General features: G+C 43.1%; 1 protein-coding gene across 4 annotated transcripts in view; it reads left to right on the top strand.

Annotated features, from left to right (window-relative positions):
• Nucleotides 1-8,322, top strand: part of USP28 (ubiquitin specific peptidase 28) — a 732,083-nt gene extending 723,761 nt beyond the window's left edge. For all 4 annotated transcript variants that reach the window (XM_044081073.1, XM_044081072.1, XM_044081070.1 and 1 more), the window contains one exon: nucleotides 7,487-8,322. In XM_044081073.1, coding sequence (XP_043937008.1) covers nucleotides 7,487-7,662 — 176 coding nt within the window. In that variant the 3' untranslated portion in view covers nucleotides 7,663-8,322. The remainder of the gene's footprint in view (nucleotides 1-7,486) is intronic.
• The last annotated feature ends 10,679 nt before the right edge of the window (nucleotides 8,323-19,001 follow it).

The following is a 19,001-nucleotide window of genomic DNA, read 5'->3' as shown; positions in this document are numbered from 1 at the left end:
CCTGTCCCTAAGATTACATCGGATTGAGTTTTCCCATAACACAACCAGAGTAGAAAATGGTAAAAAGGAACAAAGTAAACAACCATCAGGATACAAAGCATGTATGCGACAGAACACTGTTCTGGAGATGAAACAGTGCTATACCTTGGTCAAGGGTAGGTCATGCTGTAATACCAGAAGCACAGGAAGTTGGGGAAGGACAGAATCAAACAGCTCAGACCTAGCATTACAGTAAGTACACAACTTTCATTTCTGATGTTACCTGTTCCATCCATTCTTCAGTGGATGAGTTAGTCCCTTGCTACTTAGCTCTCATGGTGGTCTCATGGAAGGATGTTCCAGAGTATGGCCGGACCAAAAGCTACCCTATTCCTGGATAGCAAACCTAGTTTATAATGAGAAGTCTGATCTTAAGACCCATTTGTTGAGGCAGGACAGAATCTGACAACACAGATCTGTCGTTAAGGTAACTGCATAGCTTTCATTTTTTTTTTCAGTTTTTGCCGTTTGTAATCCTTTTAATAGGTTTGTAGCCCCATGAAGGGGAAACTAATGTAGCTTTATTTGACTGCACAGTCAGATTTTTGAGTTTTGAGCCTGAATAGCTTTAGGACCTCTAAGTTACAGTATCTTGCTGTCCTGGTTGTGCTTAGCAAAAAAAAAGTCAAATGTTTTAGGCAAAGTGATGCAAGAGTAACAGCCCCAGCATGGTGTGCATTGAGGAGGCAGACTAGGTCAGAAATTACATTGAGGGGAGAAACTGCTTTCTTAATGTATGAAAGGATCACCCTATATGTTGTAGTTGTCTTTTAATGTGGGCAGTTCTGTGGAAAGCTCCTCGACACAAAAAGCTTAATGGGATGTAATTTGAGAAGTGCATCTTTTTTACCACCTTTACTGCACTCTTTGGTCTATATTTAGTGCTGGAGCACATAGGCTTGGTATGTCTACAGATGACAAGTTAGCTGTCTTAAGCCAAAATTAGATTTGCCATGAATTTACTGCACATAGTGTAGTATCAGTGTCTCAGAGGTGGCCTCTCAGAGGTCAGCTCTGAGCCCTATCGGACATGGATATGGACAGGATGATGCGGAGATTTATTCAGACCCAAATTCAGATGGGAGTCTTGCCAGACCCCTCTCCCTCTGGAGGGGGGACCTCCATGCCTCCCCCATCTCTCCTTCCCAGATCCGTGCTTCGGGGCTCTTGGATCAGAGTTTTTTCAGAGCTGGTAGCTCGACGTGGACGGTTCCTCCAACCTCAACTCCAGCTGTTGCCTTGAGTTCCTCGGATCTGACTTGTTCGGATCCGAGTGACACTCGGAGCCGCAGACAGGTAGTCATACCCGGGGGAATGGATTCTTCGGCTCCGACCTTTTTGGATCCAATCTGTTCCCTCGGACCTCAGGCTACCCTGGTTTTGGCTCCGGTCCCCGCTTTGGATCTGGGGAGGGCTTCTCCCTTGGCCTTTGAAGTGGTGGAGAGGGTTCTCTCCCTGGGATTGAGACCCCAGCCCATTCCCTCGGACACCACCCAGGCCCGCTGGATTTGGCGACGACTCCCTTCATGCTGTCTCAGGGACAGCCCATGCCAGAGGATCCCCAGGTTAATTTCCCTGAGGAAACCCCTGCGGCTCATGGATCCCCTTCTGAAAGTCCCACTGAAGAGGGTCACCGTAAACACAAGTGCAAACGGAGCCACTTGGACCCCCCCCACCGAGTCCCTCACTATGCACACTGACTTAGATGAAGGAGAAGGTTCCCCCAGGTAGATGGCTCCTTCGGAAAAATTACGGAGATCCTCCACCAGAGGGGAGGTTGGTCATCCCCAAAACCTTCTGGGGATGACTCTGTGGTCCTGGAGGCCTTTGGCATGGGCCCATCTACTTCCTGGGTGTCCCCGCCAGAGGACCCCTTGGTGGATCTCATCACCATGAGGGCATGGAAGGAGCCTGACACTGTAGAGCCCATCCTCAAATGCCCTGACAAAGTTTTATCTCCCCCTTCTGACAGACAACCCTGGTCGAAAGGAGCCCCAGTTGATGCTGTGTTGGTTGCAGCGGCCACAAAGAAGGAACTAGCTCAGGAGAGTTCCTCAGTCCACCCTCCAGACAAAGAGTCTAGGTTGGTGGATAGGTTTTGGAAGCGTGTCTACTCCTCAGCGACCTTTTCTGTCCATGCACTGAATTATTTGGCACATGTGATTCGGCTTCAGTAAGACCTTGCTTTGGAATTTGCTGAGTTGCCCCCCCAGAGTCTTTATCGCCGCAGGACAGACAGTTGTTCTCGGCAAAAATGTCTACTCTGAAATCAGTCTCAAACACGTCAGTGTGGCTCCTCTCCCATGCCACGGAAGTAGCAGCTAGGGTAGCTGGGACAGGCATAGCCATGGAGGCGTCATGCCTGGCTCAGGTTGTCAGTTTCCTTTCATGGCGTCGTATATCAACGCTCCCTTCGGCTCTTCCCTTTTTGGGAAGACAGTACGTGACCCACTTGTCCAGAGCGAAAAGGATGGGAAGACTTTGTCTGCCATCGAAGTCCGCTTCTCTAACCCTCAGCGGTCCTTATCTAGGAATCAGAGGACAGAAGAAGATGTGGTTCTGAAAATCTCAGTTTTCCCGGGATTCTCAAGACAACTATTTCCCCAGAGGCAGAGGGGGACAGGATTGACGCTGACCCAGAGGTAGAGGGAGTCCTAGGAATTTCAGGTCTAGGGAACCCTTTTCTGATAGACCTGGTCAGCAGCCTTGAGGGGTTGCCCGACTGTCCTACTCTAGAGGCAGTCGGGGACAATTGTCCTTACACCCAGTGACATGGGAGTCCATTACGACAGATCGCTGGGTTTTACAGATAATATCCAGAGGTTGCTGTGTCCCATTTGTTGCCCCTCCATATATTACAAAACACCCCCCAGATGTTCCACACACTCACAGGGAGGCCGCAGCTATAGAGGATTCAAAGCTGCTTCTCAAACGAGCCATCGAATAGGTCCCCCCTGATCAGTCCGGATTGGGCATCTACTCAAGGTTCTTTTTGGTGCCAAAAAAGATGGGGGACCTCAGGCCCATTATAGACCTGTTAACATTAAACCTGTCGGTAGCCAAACAGAAATTCCGAATGGTCACCCTACAGTCCATTCTACCTTCTCTCCGAGAGTGCGACTGGATGTGCATGTGCTCATTAGACCTCTAAGATGCTTACTACCACATCAAAATACACAGAAGCTCCAGAAGGTATCTGCGCTTCCGGCTGGGCGCCAATTATTTTCAGTTCAGAGCCCTACCCTTTGGTCTCGCCACATTCCCCAGGGTGTTCACCAAGTTAATGGCAGTTGTAGGAGCTCACCTGAGGCTTCAGGGTATTCAGGTGTTTCCATACCTGGACGACTGGCTCTTTGCTGCACCCAACAAGCATCAATTGTGTCTGGCCTGAGATTATTTTCATTCGGTTGGCAGATCTTCTGGGAATTAGTCAGTGTTCACAAATCCCATTTGCAGCCAGTACAAGTTCTAGACTTCATTGGGGCACGGCTAGACACTTTGCAGATTAAGGTATTCTTAACTCCAGACAGGATCCTACACATCAGGTGCCACATAGCTCAGATACCGAACTCCAAGTCCTCAAAGGCGAGCAAGGTTTTCTGGGCTGTGGGCTCCATGGCTGCCGCCATATCGATTCTCCCTTGTGCGCTTTCACATGCGGGTTCTTCAATGGACTCTGGCTGTTCAATGGTCTTGGCTAGACCTGCCCATGGAATTTCTGATCAAGATCAGTCAAGTCTGCAGGACATCTCTTCTTTGGTGATTAAGTTCACCGGAGATATCAAAAGGATGCCCCTTCGCGTCATCTCCAGTCCAAGCCACATTGACCACGGACGCCTCCCAACTCGGGTGGGGGTGACACTGTTTGGGAAGGACAGTCCAAGGCACGTGGTCCCAGTCAGAGGCCAAGTTGCACATAAATGTTCTAGAGATAAGGGCAGTGCTTTTAGCGTTGGAAGCCTTTCACACAGTCCTCCCTCTCGGATTGATTGCAATTCAGTCAGACAACATGTCGGTTGTCTGGTATATCGACAAGCAGGGGGGAACCAGATCCTACCCTCTGTCACAAGGCCATGAGAGTATGGGAATGGGCGATCAACATCGGTCGGTTTCTGATAGCAATGCACATTCCGAGGTGCTCCAACATTTTAATCAACAGATTGAGTCGGGCCATTCTGATGCCTTACGAGTGGTCTCTGAAACAGTAGCGGAGGAGATCTTCCTTGTATGGGGTCAGCCTTGCTGCGATATCTTCGCATCTCCTTCCAATGCAAAGTGCAGCGAGTTCTTCGCTCTGATTCCCTCACCAGGGGAAATCCCCAGAGATGCTCTAGTCCATGCTTGGCCCCCCAGGCTTCTGTATGCTTAACCGCCATTGCCACTCATTCCGAAGTTTCTTCAGAAAGCTTGCCGACTATGGTGCAAAGTGATCCTTATTGTCCCGTTCTGGCCTTGTCAGGTTTGGTTCCCATTCCTGTGGTCTCATCTTGTAGCTCTCCCCGTGGGTTGTGGGTCCCTGCCCGGATATAATCTCCCATCCATCGGGGGTATGTCCGCCCAATCTGGGCAGCCTCAAGCTGACAGCTTGGTTGCCCCAGTTCCATTGATTGCCAGTTCTCCCGGTCTTTCATCCCCGGTAAAATCCATTCTGGTGGCTTCTCTTAAAGACTCCACTAGGAAACTTTATTGCAGTAAATGGAAGTGCTTTTCCATTTGGGCTTCACAGAGAAGTATAGATCCCTTTACAGCCCCTGTTCCAGCGGTGTTGGACTTCCTGGCTGGTATCTTTCAGCAAGGAGCTAGTTCCTCCACAGTGAAAGTACAATTGGCAGCCATTTCCAGTTTTCACGGTGGGGAAGACAACATGGCCTTAGCCTCCTCTAGGCTGTGTAAGGTTTGTCTTAAAGGTACTTTTCTGTTACGGCCGCCTGTCAAGGATTCAGTGCCTCCTTGGGACCTTACTTTTGTTTTACAGTCATTTGTGGCTCCTCCATTCGAACCTGCGGCTTCGCTGGATTTGAAATTTCTGTCCTGGAAGACCGCTTTCCTAGTCGCCATTACATCTGCTAGGAGAGTCTCTGAGCTTCAAGCTCTGTCTGCCGTGCCACCGTATTTGGTCTTCTATAAGGGTAGGGTCTCACTCCGTACTAACCCTTCCTTCTTACCTAAAGTGGCATCTGAAGCAAACATAAACAAGTCCATTAATCTGCCTGTTTTCTTTCCTAACTTCAAAAATAAAGGTGAATACAAACTCCCATTTGTTAGATGTTCATAGGCCGCTTTGTTTTTATCTTCATAGAACGAAGTCTTTCCGCAAGACTGACCAATTGTTTGTTTCCTTTTCCAAAGCATTTATGGGAAAAGCTATTTCTAAAGTTTCTTTGGCCAGATGGATCATTCTTTGTATTTCACATGCTTACACAGCAAAAGGTTTATCTCCTCCTGGTATTGTTAAGGCTCACTGTACCAGTTCCATGGCGACTTCTGCTGCTTTTTGGTCTGGGGTGCCTTTGGACGATATTTGTGCAGCAGCGACCTGGGCCAATTCACATATCTTCATTTTCCATTACAAATTAGATCTGATTTCGAGGGGTAGAGCATCCTTTGGCTCTGCGGTGCTCAGGAATATCCTTCCATAAGGGCCTCCCAGGATCGGAGTAGCTGGGGGACTCTGTCCCACAGGTTGCAGATAAAATGAAGTTAACTACTTCAGATAAAGAAGTTATGTACTCACTGTAACGTTCCATCTCAGTAGTTAACTTCATTTTTCTGCAACATTCCCTCCCTCCGCATACCTTGTCCTGTCTTTTCAGGATTGGTTTATTGGGTTGAGGTGCTTATGTTTTTAGTTGCAGCAAACTCGATCTGAGGGAAGAATGGAGATGTAGGGCATTATGGGTAAGGGGAGGAGCTCTGAGCTTGGAGCAGATGCTAGAAATAAAGTTGCCGGCTCGGATCCGTATATCCACATGTTGCAGAAAAATGAAGTATAACTACTCGGATGGAACGTTATGGTGAGTAGATAACTTCTTTTTTTCCTCTCTTTTGATTTGCTGCAGTCTTCAGAAGCACTTCTTTCACACACACACACACACACACACACACACACACACACACACACACACACTTGTATTCAAGTCTTATCTGTCAGATGAGATGACAAGTCAGTGCTGTTTGCATCTTGGTCATTGACAAGTGTGTCTGCTGTAAAATCAAGAAGACAATCTTTTGTTCTGCTAACTTTCAACTTTCTACCATTCATCTATATTTCCTTTACATTTTTCACCCATCTTTGAATTACTGTCCGCCCCCCACTGGCAGCACTGTACATTCACAGTTTGTTGCTAGAATTTCTTGGTGTCCACTAGTACTTTGTATATGTGCTGCTTGGTACTTCAGTGGATTGCTTTGGTTGGCTATGCAGGATATGTTAAGAGGTAGAAGGCAGAGTCAAATACTGTATTAAGTATGTAATTCCCTTTACTGAATGATTTAGTGGTGCTGCTCTTGAGTGCTTGGTTCTCAGGTTCCCATCCTGGCCTGGGGTGCCTGCTATGCTAAAACTGCATGTCCTTGTATTCAGGCGAGGTTTCCTCTCCAGTTCCAAAATACATGCCTGTAAGAGATACTTCACATTGCCCATAGGCTTTTTTATGGTTTACAGAGTGCATCTTGCAGTGAATTGGCACCCTGCCCAAAACTGATGCTCTGCCTTACACTAAGCGAGTATCAGTATATGTTACAGCTCCTCCCCAGTCCTGAAAAGATTTGGACAGGTATCCAGGAATAAGAGTGTCCTTTGTTTTATGTGCTATGTTCACCCATCCTTTTTATGGCCTGCTTTTAAATTGTGTATTCCTTCAGCTTTTTGTCATGGCTAAAGTACAGATGAGACTTTGTGAGAAAGTAAATCCTTTGTATTCTGTGCTCTCAGTTTCTTAATAGCAAAGCTAAGGTGGGTGATGGTTTTGGCTGCTCCATATGTAAGCTGTTACAGGAGTATGATTAACACTGTCTTTTTCCTACCATCCCCTGCAAGTGAACAAGATTATTTAAGTAGCCACTATATTTTAAAAGACTAACTGATGTGTATGCATTAGCGGCTGTAGCAAGGGGCTGGTATAACTCTGCCACCGTTAATATAATAGAGAGGGAAGGGGTATTGTCTAGCAACACTCTCCTTAGTGTTGGAAAACTCTTGGACCTTTTTTTTTTTTTTTTTTTTTATAACTACTGTATGATTAAGGAGGTGCTTATTAGGTGAATGTTTAAGGCACCATTTGTCCCAGCTACAGCTCTATTCAATAAAATGTTTTGCTCCCAGTTGTGTATACTTTACTGAAGTATAAATTTAAAGTGCATACACATCATGCACACTTGATTATACATGGCTGTAAATAGAAATGCAGCTATTTTTTTCTATCCTAACTTTCTTTTTTCTTTTCAGAGAATTTGCAACAAAAACTTAGTGAATTTCTTCCTCGAATGCTTGACTGTTCTGCAGAAATCATCGTTCTTAAGGAACCTCCAAAAATTCGTCCAACTTCACCCCATGATCTCTGCAGCAGGTTTGCAGCTGTCATGGAATCCATCCACAGTGGTTCAGCCGTCACTGTGACGTAAAAAATTTGTCTGCAAAGTTCCTGACAGCACTGAACTCCGTGATTTGTATTATGTGCCTGTAGTCAGGCCAGGTGAACTTGTTCTGAAACTCACAAATCCCAGAACTGATAGTAAAGCTGAAGGAATTGGGGTTTGATTCTCAGTGCTGTGGCATTAGCTGCTAAGCCCTAGTTTTTTATGGTGAGATGTTGAAGCTGACATTTTAAGAATTTTTTAGTTGACTGTTGTGGACATTAACCAGTTAAATGGAAGCACTGCTGTACCTGGAAAGCTGTATGGACGTATACACTTTGCTGTTCACATAGACTGTTCTTACAGGAGTCAGAGCAGATTGAGTGGGAACACACCTGTGGAGAAATATTTACTGTATTTGTACATTTTCACATATTGCTCCTTGCACTTGAAATGGTCTTTTTAGGCTGTGGGAAATAGGGGGACACAAAACACTAGTGACACAAGCTATGTAGTTACTTAAAACCACAAGCAAAACTGATGGGGATTCTGTGACGTTACAAAATGCCAGCTGTATGATGACCTGCAAATGTAAAGCCAGGTGTTACATCTCAGAAAGTATGCTTTCTGTTACCAAGTATTTTTATGTGCAATCGCTGTGTACATACAGTTGTCAGACATGAAATAAACTATTTTTGATTTTTTTAATTTAATGTTTGCAGAGATTAATATATGAAGTTAAAACAGAATGTTTGCAGTGCTTAAGACGAGTGGAGGCAAGACATGAAAGACAGTCTGGTTGAGCAGAAACAATAATTATCTACATACAGATGTGTTTTCTTCCACTGTTATTTTTCCTTTCTTTTACTATAACCCCTAAAGTGCCATGTACAAAGAATACGTGGCATACTTCTCATTATTCCGACTGTGATTTTGTAATGTCTGCACACTGTTTCTCCTTTCCTTGAAATCTCATTTTTATGTTTGGAATTTTTGCAGTATGTAGTGCAACTAGTGACATTGTATTATGCGGTTTCACCAAGTTTTGTTTGTTCACAAGTTGCAGTACAAGTGGAAAAACATGAACTTTGATGCCTGTAGTTGAGTCAAGTTTGTCAGATGGATGGCTGCATTTTAGGAAGTTTTCGAAAACTTGCAATTTTATCACTGCTGCTTTTGTAAGAAAGTTTCGACAAAATCAGAGGAAATCAAGAATAAATCTCTGCAGGCCTTGTTTCCATAAATTCTTGCAAAATAAATTCAGGGTCTAAAAAGAGTTTTCCTTTGTGGGGGAACATTTCTGTTTTTATTTTCTGTTGATGTTTAACATTTGTCTAAGAAATTCCTTAAGTCAGGGACACGTGCTCTATGCTACAGCTCAATGATATCCTATACTGCAGTGTAAAAACATGCCAAGTCCGTTTTATACCATTCACACAGTTCAAACCTCAGTCCTGATTCATGTTAGTGAAAAGCTCGCCAATCTTCCAGATGTCTTTCTGGCCATCAGATGATGAACCAGGACCCTTTTTGGCACTGTTTCTTACTACCTAAGAGTAAGGCACGACAGGGAAACATCACCATAAATGCCATTGATTCAACACAGCAACCCACAGACATCACTGGCGGAACTCCTGGCCAACCTCTGTGGAAGAGAATTGTGGTATTCAGAAGATTAATGCATGGAGATTAGTGTGAGGGTTACATATTCAGCCCCAGGTTACTATGAGAGCAATATCAGAGGAACCAAAAATTGGAGGATAGGCCATGGTCAAGCATTTGTAGAGCCAAGTCCAATTTTCAGACTTTGCAGTCTTGTCTTTGCAGATGCTGAGCTTGTTCTTGGGTAGTTAGAGTTCGAGGATGCACCTGTCTTTATCTTTGGTAGACTAGGAGGAGCCAGGATATGTGTATCACCATCTTCCATCCCTGAAGGTGGCATGCTGGGGTTTGGAATGCTCCCCATCCCCCCTGATCAGCCACAACTTCCAGCCAGCCTGATACTGTGGAGTGGAATTATTCCTTCAGTTACCAGCCCATGGTCAGGAGTGGTCAAAGCAGAAGACTTCCCCTTATGGTTCCTCCCTTTGGCCACTGTAGACTCCTGTAATCAAGGTCATGAGGGGGCCGTCCACATCTTCCCATGGAAGGTCTTATAGTTCAGAGCTTACACTTCAAACAAATGCTTGAAATCTGGTAAGAACTGGAATCCTTTATGGGGGAACACAGCCTTTTGTAAATATAGCCTGATGTCAGCAGTGGGTCTGATGGAGGCACCTCATTTCTTTTCGTCATCTTTGGTTTGTATACTTTCAAGTGCTAGATCCTTGTTGGCTAATCTCATGCATTTTTTAATTTATTTATGTTTGTATGTGTGCTAAGTTTGTTTACCAGGGAAGTGTACTAATCTTAATGGACCAGTTGCAGGCATAAACTGGGTGAGCATATCACAATGTAAAACAGACATACTAGAGGAAAAAAAGTATGTATAAAACTTAAAAGAAGAACCATTTGAAAGATATTGTATAAATCTACACAGAAAAAATAATGCCACTTTGAACCATGAATGGACTAGTAATAAACATGGGAGGAAAGAAGGAAAAAAATGGGAGTGAGAGAGAAGGGTGCAAAAAGTAGAGCAGAAATATCTAGATGGGTGTAGGTGAAAGAGTGATTAGTAATACTAGTGTGATTTAAGTGATGTGCTCTGTTTGGTGACATTGGCATTTAGCTTGAGTAAAGGGGGTATTTTTCGAGTTGATTAGTTGCAGGTGTGATCAGATTGGAGATGGACTGCGTAAGATATCCCAAGGTTATGTGAGGAAATTTTAGGATTGAGCTTGTGAGTAAGAGGAAAAAATTAGTCTGGAGTGAGGATTTTGTGGAGCAGGGAGCCCAGTTAGAAGTCAGAACAATGTTTAATTGTGAGCTGTGTATTTGTGTGAGATTCATTGGATATGAGGAGGACCATGACATCCGCATATAATATGTTTAGTATGTGTGGGAGGTCTTAAGGAAATTTATTAATGAATATAGAGAAGAGAGGAGGTGCGAGAATAGATCCCTGAGGGGACACCTTTAGAATTAGAGATGGAGGGTCCTACTTTAACTGTATAAGATCTGTTTCAGTGAATGCCTTTCAGCAAAGAAAGGGAATCTTCACTAATGCCAGTTTCGTTAATATTTTGTCGCCTCACAATAAGACGTTGTTCTGTTCGATTCTCAGCTAAAGCATCTTCTGTGTGGAGACATGCGTGAATGGGCATACCTTCATTGAAGGTTGTGCGTCAGGGCTGGCAACACGGTACGTAAAAATCTACTGCCGATCATTAGCGGACCGGTGTTCCGCTGTGGCGACCCCTAACCAGGAAAAGCCAAAAGATACAACAAGTAGGAGGTGGTCTATGACGTCGGTATCATACAGGGAGTTTAAAGACGGAGAGGCCATTTCTAAGCTTAAAGCGAAGAACTCCTACCCATATTTTAGAACCCCCCTCTCTTTATCTTTTAATGAAATGGTTAGGCTTATGACATCCTTTATGGGCTTATATTTGATCACTATTCCGTTCTGTCAGAAGTGCTTTAATTTGTGTGCATGTTTTTCTAAAGAAGAAAGAGGAACAGCAATGTATCATCTACCTCTTACAGTGAGTAACAGCAAAAATGACATTTCTGTACTCTGGAAGCAACCAGACTGTTTGTTTCTGTGATTCCCAAGATAGTCAGGGCTCTTTGAAAGCCTCCAGTTGAATGAGGCAAGTTCTTGACTAGGCACTCCCAGGTAAATTTGTCTTTGATCTTTTCATTTCAATACAGGGTCCAGAGACTACAGCATTTTGCTGCCTTGCCTATTACCATGATTCTTAAGCCCTGGATGGGACTGGTAAAGGAAATTTCTCCTTTACTACATTGGAATCAGAGATGTTGACTATTCATCTCATCTGGTCACATTCCTGTTCTCAAAAGCAGACCAGGTACAAGAGAAGCTTTCATCCCTTCCCATGTCTAAACTCAAAAATACATTGTTTGACTTTTAGAGGGCCCGAAAGTAAATATGTTCTCTCTGTCCCCAAGTCTGGACTTCGGGATGAAGAGGCAAAGACTTGAATCTAAACAGCAGGCTTCTGTGTAACCTTCTGCAGTTTCTACGCGGCAAGCAATAAAGCTAAGGCCACTGGCTCAGGCATGTGCCTTTCCAGGGTTGCTGACTGAGACAATCCTCTCTTAGTTCAAAAATTTTAACCCAGATTTTTCTTTTATGGACGTCCTGTTCACTGAATTTTCTCATGACCTGGTGGATAATTTGCTGAAGAGAAACTACTCAACATAGTCATCGCACATCACACAATGTGTTCTTCTTTTCCACCCATCATTACCCCCTGCGCCTTTTCATCCAAGTCATCCCTATATTAGAATTTCATTGGGCACCAGCCCTGGCCAAAGGACTACAGTTGTGAGCTTAAGAAAAGCAAGAATTTGTGTGAATAAGGTTAATGTATACTAGGTCACAGAATGTGGCATCTCAGTGCATTTCTCCTACACCAAGATACAATACTGTTGCTGTTAGTATGAACGAGTAGCATGGGTCGTGAGGCCTACACCCCCCCCCTCCTTCAGCAAAAAAATTTAAAAGGTGCAAGAGCGAGTTTGATATATATATATATATATATATATATATATATATATATATATATATATATATATATATATGTGTGTGTGTGTGTGTAATTTTTTTTTTGTTTTTGTTTTCTTTATTGGAATCAAAGTTTAATTTTTGAAGTGTCCAGGCTTGTTATCAGGTCTTCAGTTTAATTTCTCCAAGTCTTTTGGTTTTCATATGTTCATAAGCGTTTACTAGGCTAATGACCACAAGGGCCTTTTTAAGCCTAGCCATGTATCCCAAATCTCTGACAAGTTCTGATACTCTTGATATGTGTAAGCATGGGTCTGGCAGATGAACCATTTACAGGTTACCTGTGTCCAGTAGAGACATAAGTGTCAAACCAGGGATGAATTTCCAGTTTCTCATCCAATTATCGAAGTTGTACTTGAATTGGGTTAGGGAGAAGCTCTGCTTCACAGGGATGGGGAGCCTGTCCCATAGACTGGGTAGTCCCTGGGATACATACCTATCTCTTCAGCAGGTCCTATTTATATCACAGGCAAGGTTTATATATTTAGAACGGGTTGTTCTGGTGCTGTTTATTTTGTGCATATGCAGGAGGTCCATTAAAGTGGGGGTCTGATAATGCCATCTATGCCAGGCATAGATCTCCCCTCAAAAGCCTGTAGGAGACAGGATACAGAGATGGGGCTTTGAGGTGGTCTGCATAGGACATTTTACTTACGCCCTGTATTTTAGTGAGGAACCTCTGTGGACATTCCAGTTGATGGATATGCCTGGTTAGGTACATAGCAAAGGGGGCATTCTACTCCATAGGTCTGATGAATGCTGAATACAGTCGAACAATGACTTCCTTGGACTTGGATACCATACCTTTGTTTATATGTTGCGCAACATAGAATTTCCTCACCATTGTAGACACATGATGATCAAAGGCTAGATTACTATCTGTGTGTCCCTAAGTCCCTGACTACTGGGTCAACTCTAAGGGGGTGGGTTGTCAATATGATAGTTAACAGGGATGGATGACTTCCCAAAGGATACTATTATGCATTTCTTGGCATTTAGTTTTAGTCCATGGCTCTCACACCAGTTGTTTGTGTCAGCCCCTCCTGGGGAACATTTGTGTCTGTGTGAGATTCAGTGACAGCTGCTAATTTCCAATCATATGCAAATTTAGTCAGCCAGAGACCATTCACATTGGCCTTGACCTCTGAGAAGTAAATGCCAAAAAGGAGCGATCCAAGGACTGCTCTCTGAGGGACTCCACTTGTGACTGGCCTCTTTGTAGAGGTGGACTCCCCAATTCTAACTTCCTGGGTCATGTCTGTGAGCCAGTTGGCTATCCACTGGGTGACATACGAGTTTGTACCTAACATCTCGAGTTTGTCAAAAGTGCCTGTGTGGGGTATTGTCAAATGCCTTGGCCAGGTCAAGGTAGGCAATGTGAACAATTTTGCCCTCACCATTTGGTTCGATGACCTTCTCAGAGTTGAGTAAGCATGATCTGTCCTTGAAGAAACCAGACTGGGTTGGGTCCAGTATCTGGAGGTTTACTGTATCTCTGTTGATCATCTCCATGATAATTCATTCCATGGCTTTACATATAAGACTAGTGAGACTTTAAGGGTCTGTAGTTTCCTGGGTCTGTAGATGGCCCACCGTTGTGCAGAGGGATGACTGTTGCCTTTCTCTATTCATGAGGCTCGAAGCCTGTTCAGAGGCTACAGTTAAATAGTAATTACAGATGCCCTGATAGGTCATGTTTCATGCTATTTAGAAGGCATCCTGGAATATTGTCTGGCCCCATTAATGCAGTGTTTTTGGTCTTAGAAAGAGCATTAAGGACCTGTTCCCTAGTGATAGTAGGGGGAGTTATATTTGATAATTCCTGAGGAAAGGTTGAGTGGGAGAGAGGAGTAAAGTTGGATCTGAATTTATCAGCCAGGAAGTTTTTACTGTATCTTCTGGCTCAGTGTAGGTGGCTCCATTGACAATGAGCTCTGCACACAATTGTGTATTGCCTTTGAGGTTCCGGGCATAGCTAAAGAATGCTTTGTGGTTGTCCTTGGTCTGGGAGGTCAAACGTTCCTCAAATTTGGCTTTGGTAGACTTTATTTGTCCTCTGAGTTTTAGCTTGAGAGTGATTTTATCCTGCTGGGTGCTGCATCTCCTAATTGTTGCCATGATTTTCTTCCTTCTATTATACAGCCTATTGATTTTGTGATTTCACCAGGGTGGCTTGTTTTTTGAGTTAGTTCTGCACTTCCTAGTGGGTATAGCTGCCACTATGCAGGTATTAACATGCTTGTACAGGGTTTCTGTGAACAGTTCTGCATGTGCAGCAGTGTTTTCAGGGTTTATGGGGGCTTGATATTTTACCAGATTCTCACTTAATAGCAGGAGGTTAGCCTTAGAATAGTTCCTTGAATATTCTAGGTTTTATTTTTAATTCAAAGGAGACCAGAGAAACATTATAGTTGGGGGTGTGAAGCAGCCTCCCATATTATTGAGGACCAGATCCAGTATGGTTGCACCCCTGGTTGGTGTATTGACTATCTGGTCCAGGGAGGTTGTGTTTACAAAATCCAGGAATCTCTGTGCATGTACATTTGGTATTGTATAGGATTCCCAGTTAATGTGGGGTAATTAAAGTCACTCATGAATATGGTATTGGGTTGGATGGTTAGTGTTTCTAATAAGTTTAAATGCATGGTATGGGTTTCCTGGATCATAGCGGGAGACCTATGACTTGCAAGGAAGTGGTATTGGATTTTACCAATGGTGATTTGAACATGGAGCAGCTCAAGTCATTGTCCTGTTTGACCAGCCTTGAAATATATTGACTTTTGCTGTAAATAGACACCTCCACCTTGACCCTGCCTTTGAAGTAGCTAGCCTAAATGTGTGGAAAGCATTATAACCTTGCACTGTTGGTGTGCTCTACGTGGCTTTAAACTATACTTAGCAACCACACAGACGTCAGCATTCTGTAAGGTAAAGAGTGCTTCTAGGACGTGGAGTTTTTTGTTTAGACTCCTAGCACAGAGCAATAATACGTTTAGATGTTCTTGGTTTTGATTTGCTGTCAGAAGTACTTTCAGTTTGGCATTGCCTAAAAAAGGCACGATGGGGAAGACCATGTTTTAGCTAATATTCAAAAGCCTAGAGGGGAGAGATGCAGACCATCCCTGGCAAAGCATCATGGTCTGCTGACCATCTTCTTCCATACTGACAAATATAGCACGCCCATAGAATGACGCCAGAAACTAAGCCAATTATTACAGTTCATCATCTTTTGTTCATATTGTGGCATCATCCTTGGAGAAGGTAAAATGCTGCTCAGTACTAGGCTCATACCCGAGAGCTCCACAATGTCTGTCTTTATATAGTCTAGGGAGGTACATCTCAGGTCATTTACTCCCACATGGACTATGAGTCATATTTGTAATTGTGGTCCAGTGACCTGAGCGCATGCATAATGTGGCGGATCCTAGCCCCTGATGAGCAGCTTGACCATAACTTTCTCCTTAACCTGGTGAGAGGGACATCAGTGTGTCTCATGATGGAGTCTCCAATGACTAGAATGTTGGATTGCGTGGTGGCTTGCCTTATGGGCTTAGAGGCAGAGGCTTCATGAGATGTAGCTCTGTGTTGATGTGGGTGTTGTTTTGAAAGAGCACATTTGGGGCTGCTGAGGTTATTTGTTATGTGTACTTCGTCTAGGAGGTCTTTGTGATTTAGGAAGATTACGTGCAAGTGCCTCAGCATATGTGGGTTGATATGTCTGCTTTGAATTGTGCGTGATGGGTGCCGTGTATGTACTACTGACAACCTTATTGACATTAGAAGTACTTTTATGTGAGAGCTATGCCTCCAGTGACATTGTGTAAATACATTTCTCACATACCATATCAGTTTGTTTGAGAAGTAACTGGTTGTCAGTAAACATGAGGCAATTTCTGCATTGCCTCAGGATGCCCAGGTCCACCAAACCGGTAATGGAGGAAAGTTCATATCCATGGCAACAGATCTTTTTTTATTGATTAGACAGTTGGAGTGAGAATATCAGTCACTTTCAGGAGTATCTGGTTTGCAACTATGTGGACAATGCTTGTCACTGAAAACTAGTTGTCCTGTGTGCAACTAGACGTTGGAGAAATTTCAGTTGTGCTTTCACAGGAAAAATGCCACTCAAGGTGTCTGAGTCTGCACAGAGCACTGCCAAACACTTGAGGGGAAACTAATATGTAGACCCTGAGAATTTAAGGATGAAGTATTTAGGCAGATATTCTGAAGTTAGTAACAAATCAAGCAGTACTTACTGAAAACAAAGAATTAGCTTGCCAAGAATGATGGAGGGGAGTTGCATGAATGGCTACTGTCAGGCTACTACTAATGCTGGTCTCACCACAGCTTCACTCTGTTGGGACACAATGCTCCTTTGCTTCTTCTGTCACCAGAAGCAAAATGTTAGCACCAGTCCCAAGAAGAGAAGCAAGCCACAGCCTGTTTGGTGATGCACAGTCTTGTCCCAGATGATGCAAGGGTCTGTAGGCTTACAGCCTTTTTCTTGTCGATGTCTTAAATAGCAACCAGACTAATCAGGAATGCTAAGCACTGACTCTCCAACCATAAGCAGCCAGGAATCAATGCACTCTGCTCCTTCTCTCACCTGAACCAGAATGTAAGCACACATTCCAAGCTGTCACCTATAAAGCAGTTATTAGGCTTTCTGGTGATCAGCAGTCTCCAGGAAATAATGTCCCTGTACTTCTTTCACCAGGAGAAAACAGAAGAACTAATCCCAAGGTGATTGAGAGGCAGAATGTGGGCTCTCCAATAACTGGTGGTCTTGCAACAGATGTTTAAACGTAAGATGAAGAAAATGGTTTATCATAAACTCTGCAGTGTGCATTAAGCAGTTAGATATGAAAGTCGATAACTTAAGTTTTAGCTGTCTAGGTGGAAAGCCACTATTTTTAAAAGAGCAAGATAGATTGAAAGGGGGGCATTTTTACAGTGGGATGGCCAATAAATTTAAATAGTTGAAGGGGACTGATTTCACAGAATTATAATTTTGTGCTTACACCAGCCAAAGGAGCGAGGGAAGGAGATATATGGTCAAGTTAACCTAAGGGGCAGGCAACTAGAAAGAGAGTGGTGTTTAAGAACACAACACTAACAGTGTGGGAGGGTGGGAAAAAATTCTAACTGAAGAGACAGCTGTCATCTCTTTTCAAGTTTTAATATGCAGTTAAAAGCAGAATACAGGTAAAACAGTGTGAAGAAAACAAATCACAGTATACAAAATAAGAAAAGGCAATAAAGAAATACAAAGTAGAAGAAATCAAAAGCAAACTAACCTTTCTCTCACAGCAGTTTGTGGCAGAGTTTGTGTGAGCTTTTCCATTAAAGCTTTGGCATGTTTTATTTTACCGCATAAATAGAATGTTTAGTTCCTAGCTCCACTCCCTCAATTCACAGACTATTAACTTTAACTGACCTGTTTTAACTTCTGTGTGACTCCTTAATTGACCTGTTCTAATTTTTGTCTGACTCACAAGAGACAGTTATGGTCTCTCCAATTTTTAATGTGCAATTAAAAGAAGAATACAAGTAAAACTGTGTAAAGAAAACAAATCACAGTATACAAAATAGAAAAAAGCAAAGTAATACAAAGTACAAGAATTCAAAATCAAACTCACCTTTCCCACACAGCAGGCTGTGGCAGAGTCTGGGTAAGCTACCATGACTGAAACAGACCCAATTCCAAAGTCTGGGCATGATTAAGGTTCAAGAAGTTAGTATTTCAGTCTTTAATGTTAGCCAAAAGTGCTCTTTGTAGCAACTGCAATGTGCCCAGAATTGACTCCTGCAATTCATAAGGAGTTGCAAGTATTGGTAGCATATCTAACTATGACTGAATTGTTTTTTTTATGAAACCCACTGCTACTACTACTACTGTTGGAACTGTCAAGATATTTTTCTTCCACATTGCTCTCATTTCTGCTTGCAAATCTTGGTATTTTATGATTTAGTGTCTCTCTCTACTTGAGACATTGTAATCCCTAGGTGTAGCAATTGTAATAATCAGTACTACTTTTGTCTTTTTTCATGGACTACTACTTCTGATTTTCTCGCATGTATTTTTATTTTTTTTTTTTTTAATTATTGGTAATGGGTGATCCCATATGAATGATGTACACCTCATCATGCTCTATAATGCGTTGTGGTTAATGTTTCCAAGGCTTTTCAGCTGCTTGAATATTGTAGTGTTTGCACAACCCTGTGATGTACACTTCATCATGCTCTATAATGCTTTATGGTTAATGTTTCCAAGGCTTTTTAGCTACTTGAATATTGTAGTGTTTGCACAACCCTAAATGCAACAATTCTTCCACATTATTGTGCCTTTCAGTGTACAGGCCTCCTACCATGAGAATATTGTACCCAAAAGGTGTGCAATGGTTTCCTTTTTTTTTTTTTGTATCAAAACTCTGATTTGTCTCTCTCTTCCACATGTTTGGTGTTTACATAGTCCATTGTCCTGTGCTGCCATTATTAACCTTTCATCCTTTGCATTCATCTCACCTCTCCTTAACCATACCCACGTGAAATCCTAATCAACATGAGGTTGTTCCTGGAGATCTCTATACTTGCCACTATATTTGTGACTTTTTCACATTTATTTCTTTCATCTGATCCTCCTTAAATTCTCTTGTTTTTTTTTTTTTTTTTTTTTTGGCACATTCATTTGCTG

Source organism: Protopterus annectens, chromosome 8.part0 (assembly GCF_019279795.1).
Source record: "Protopterus annectens isolate FY-2018-M chromosome 8.part0, PAN1.0, whole genome shotgun sequence".
Taxonomy (NCBI): domain Eukaryota; kingdom Metazoa; phylum Chordata; order Ceratodontiformes; family Protopteridae; genus Protopterus; species Protopterus annectens.
The sequence above is the reverse complement of the archived record's forward strand: the minus strand, read 5'-3'. Positions and strand labels throughout refer to the sequence as shown.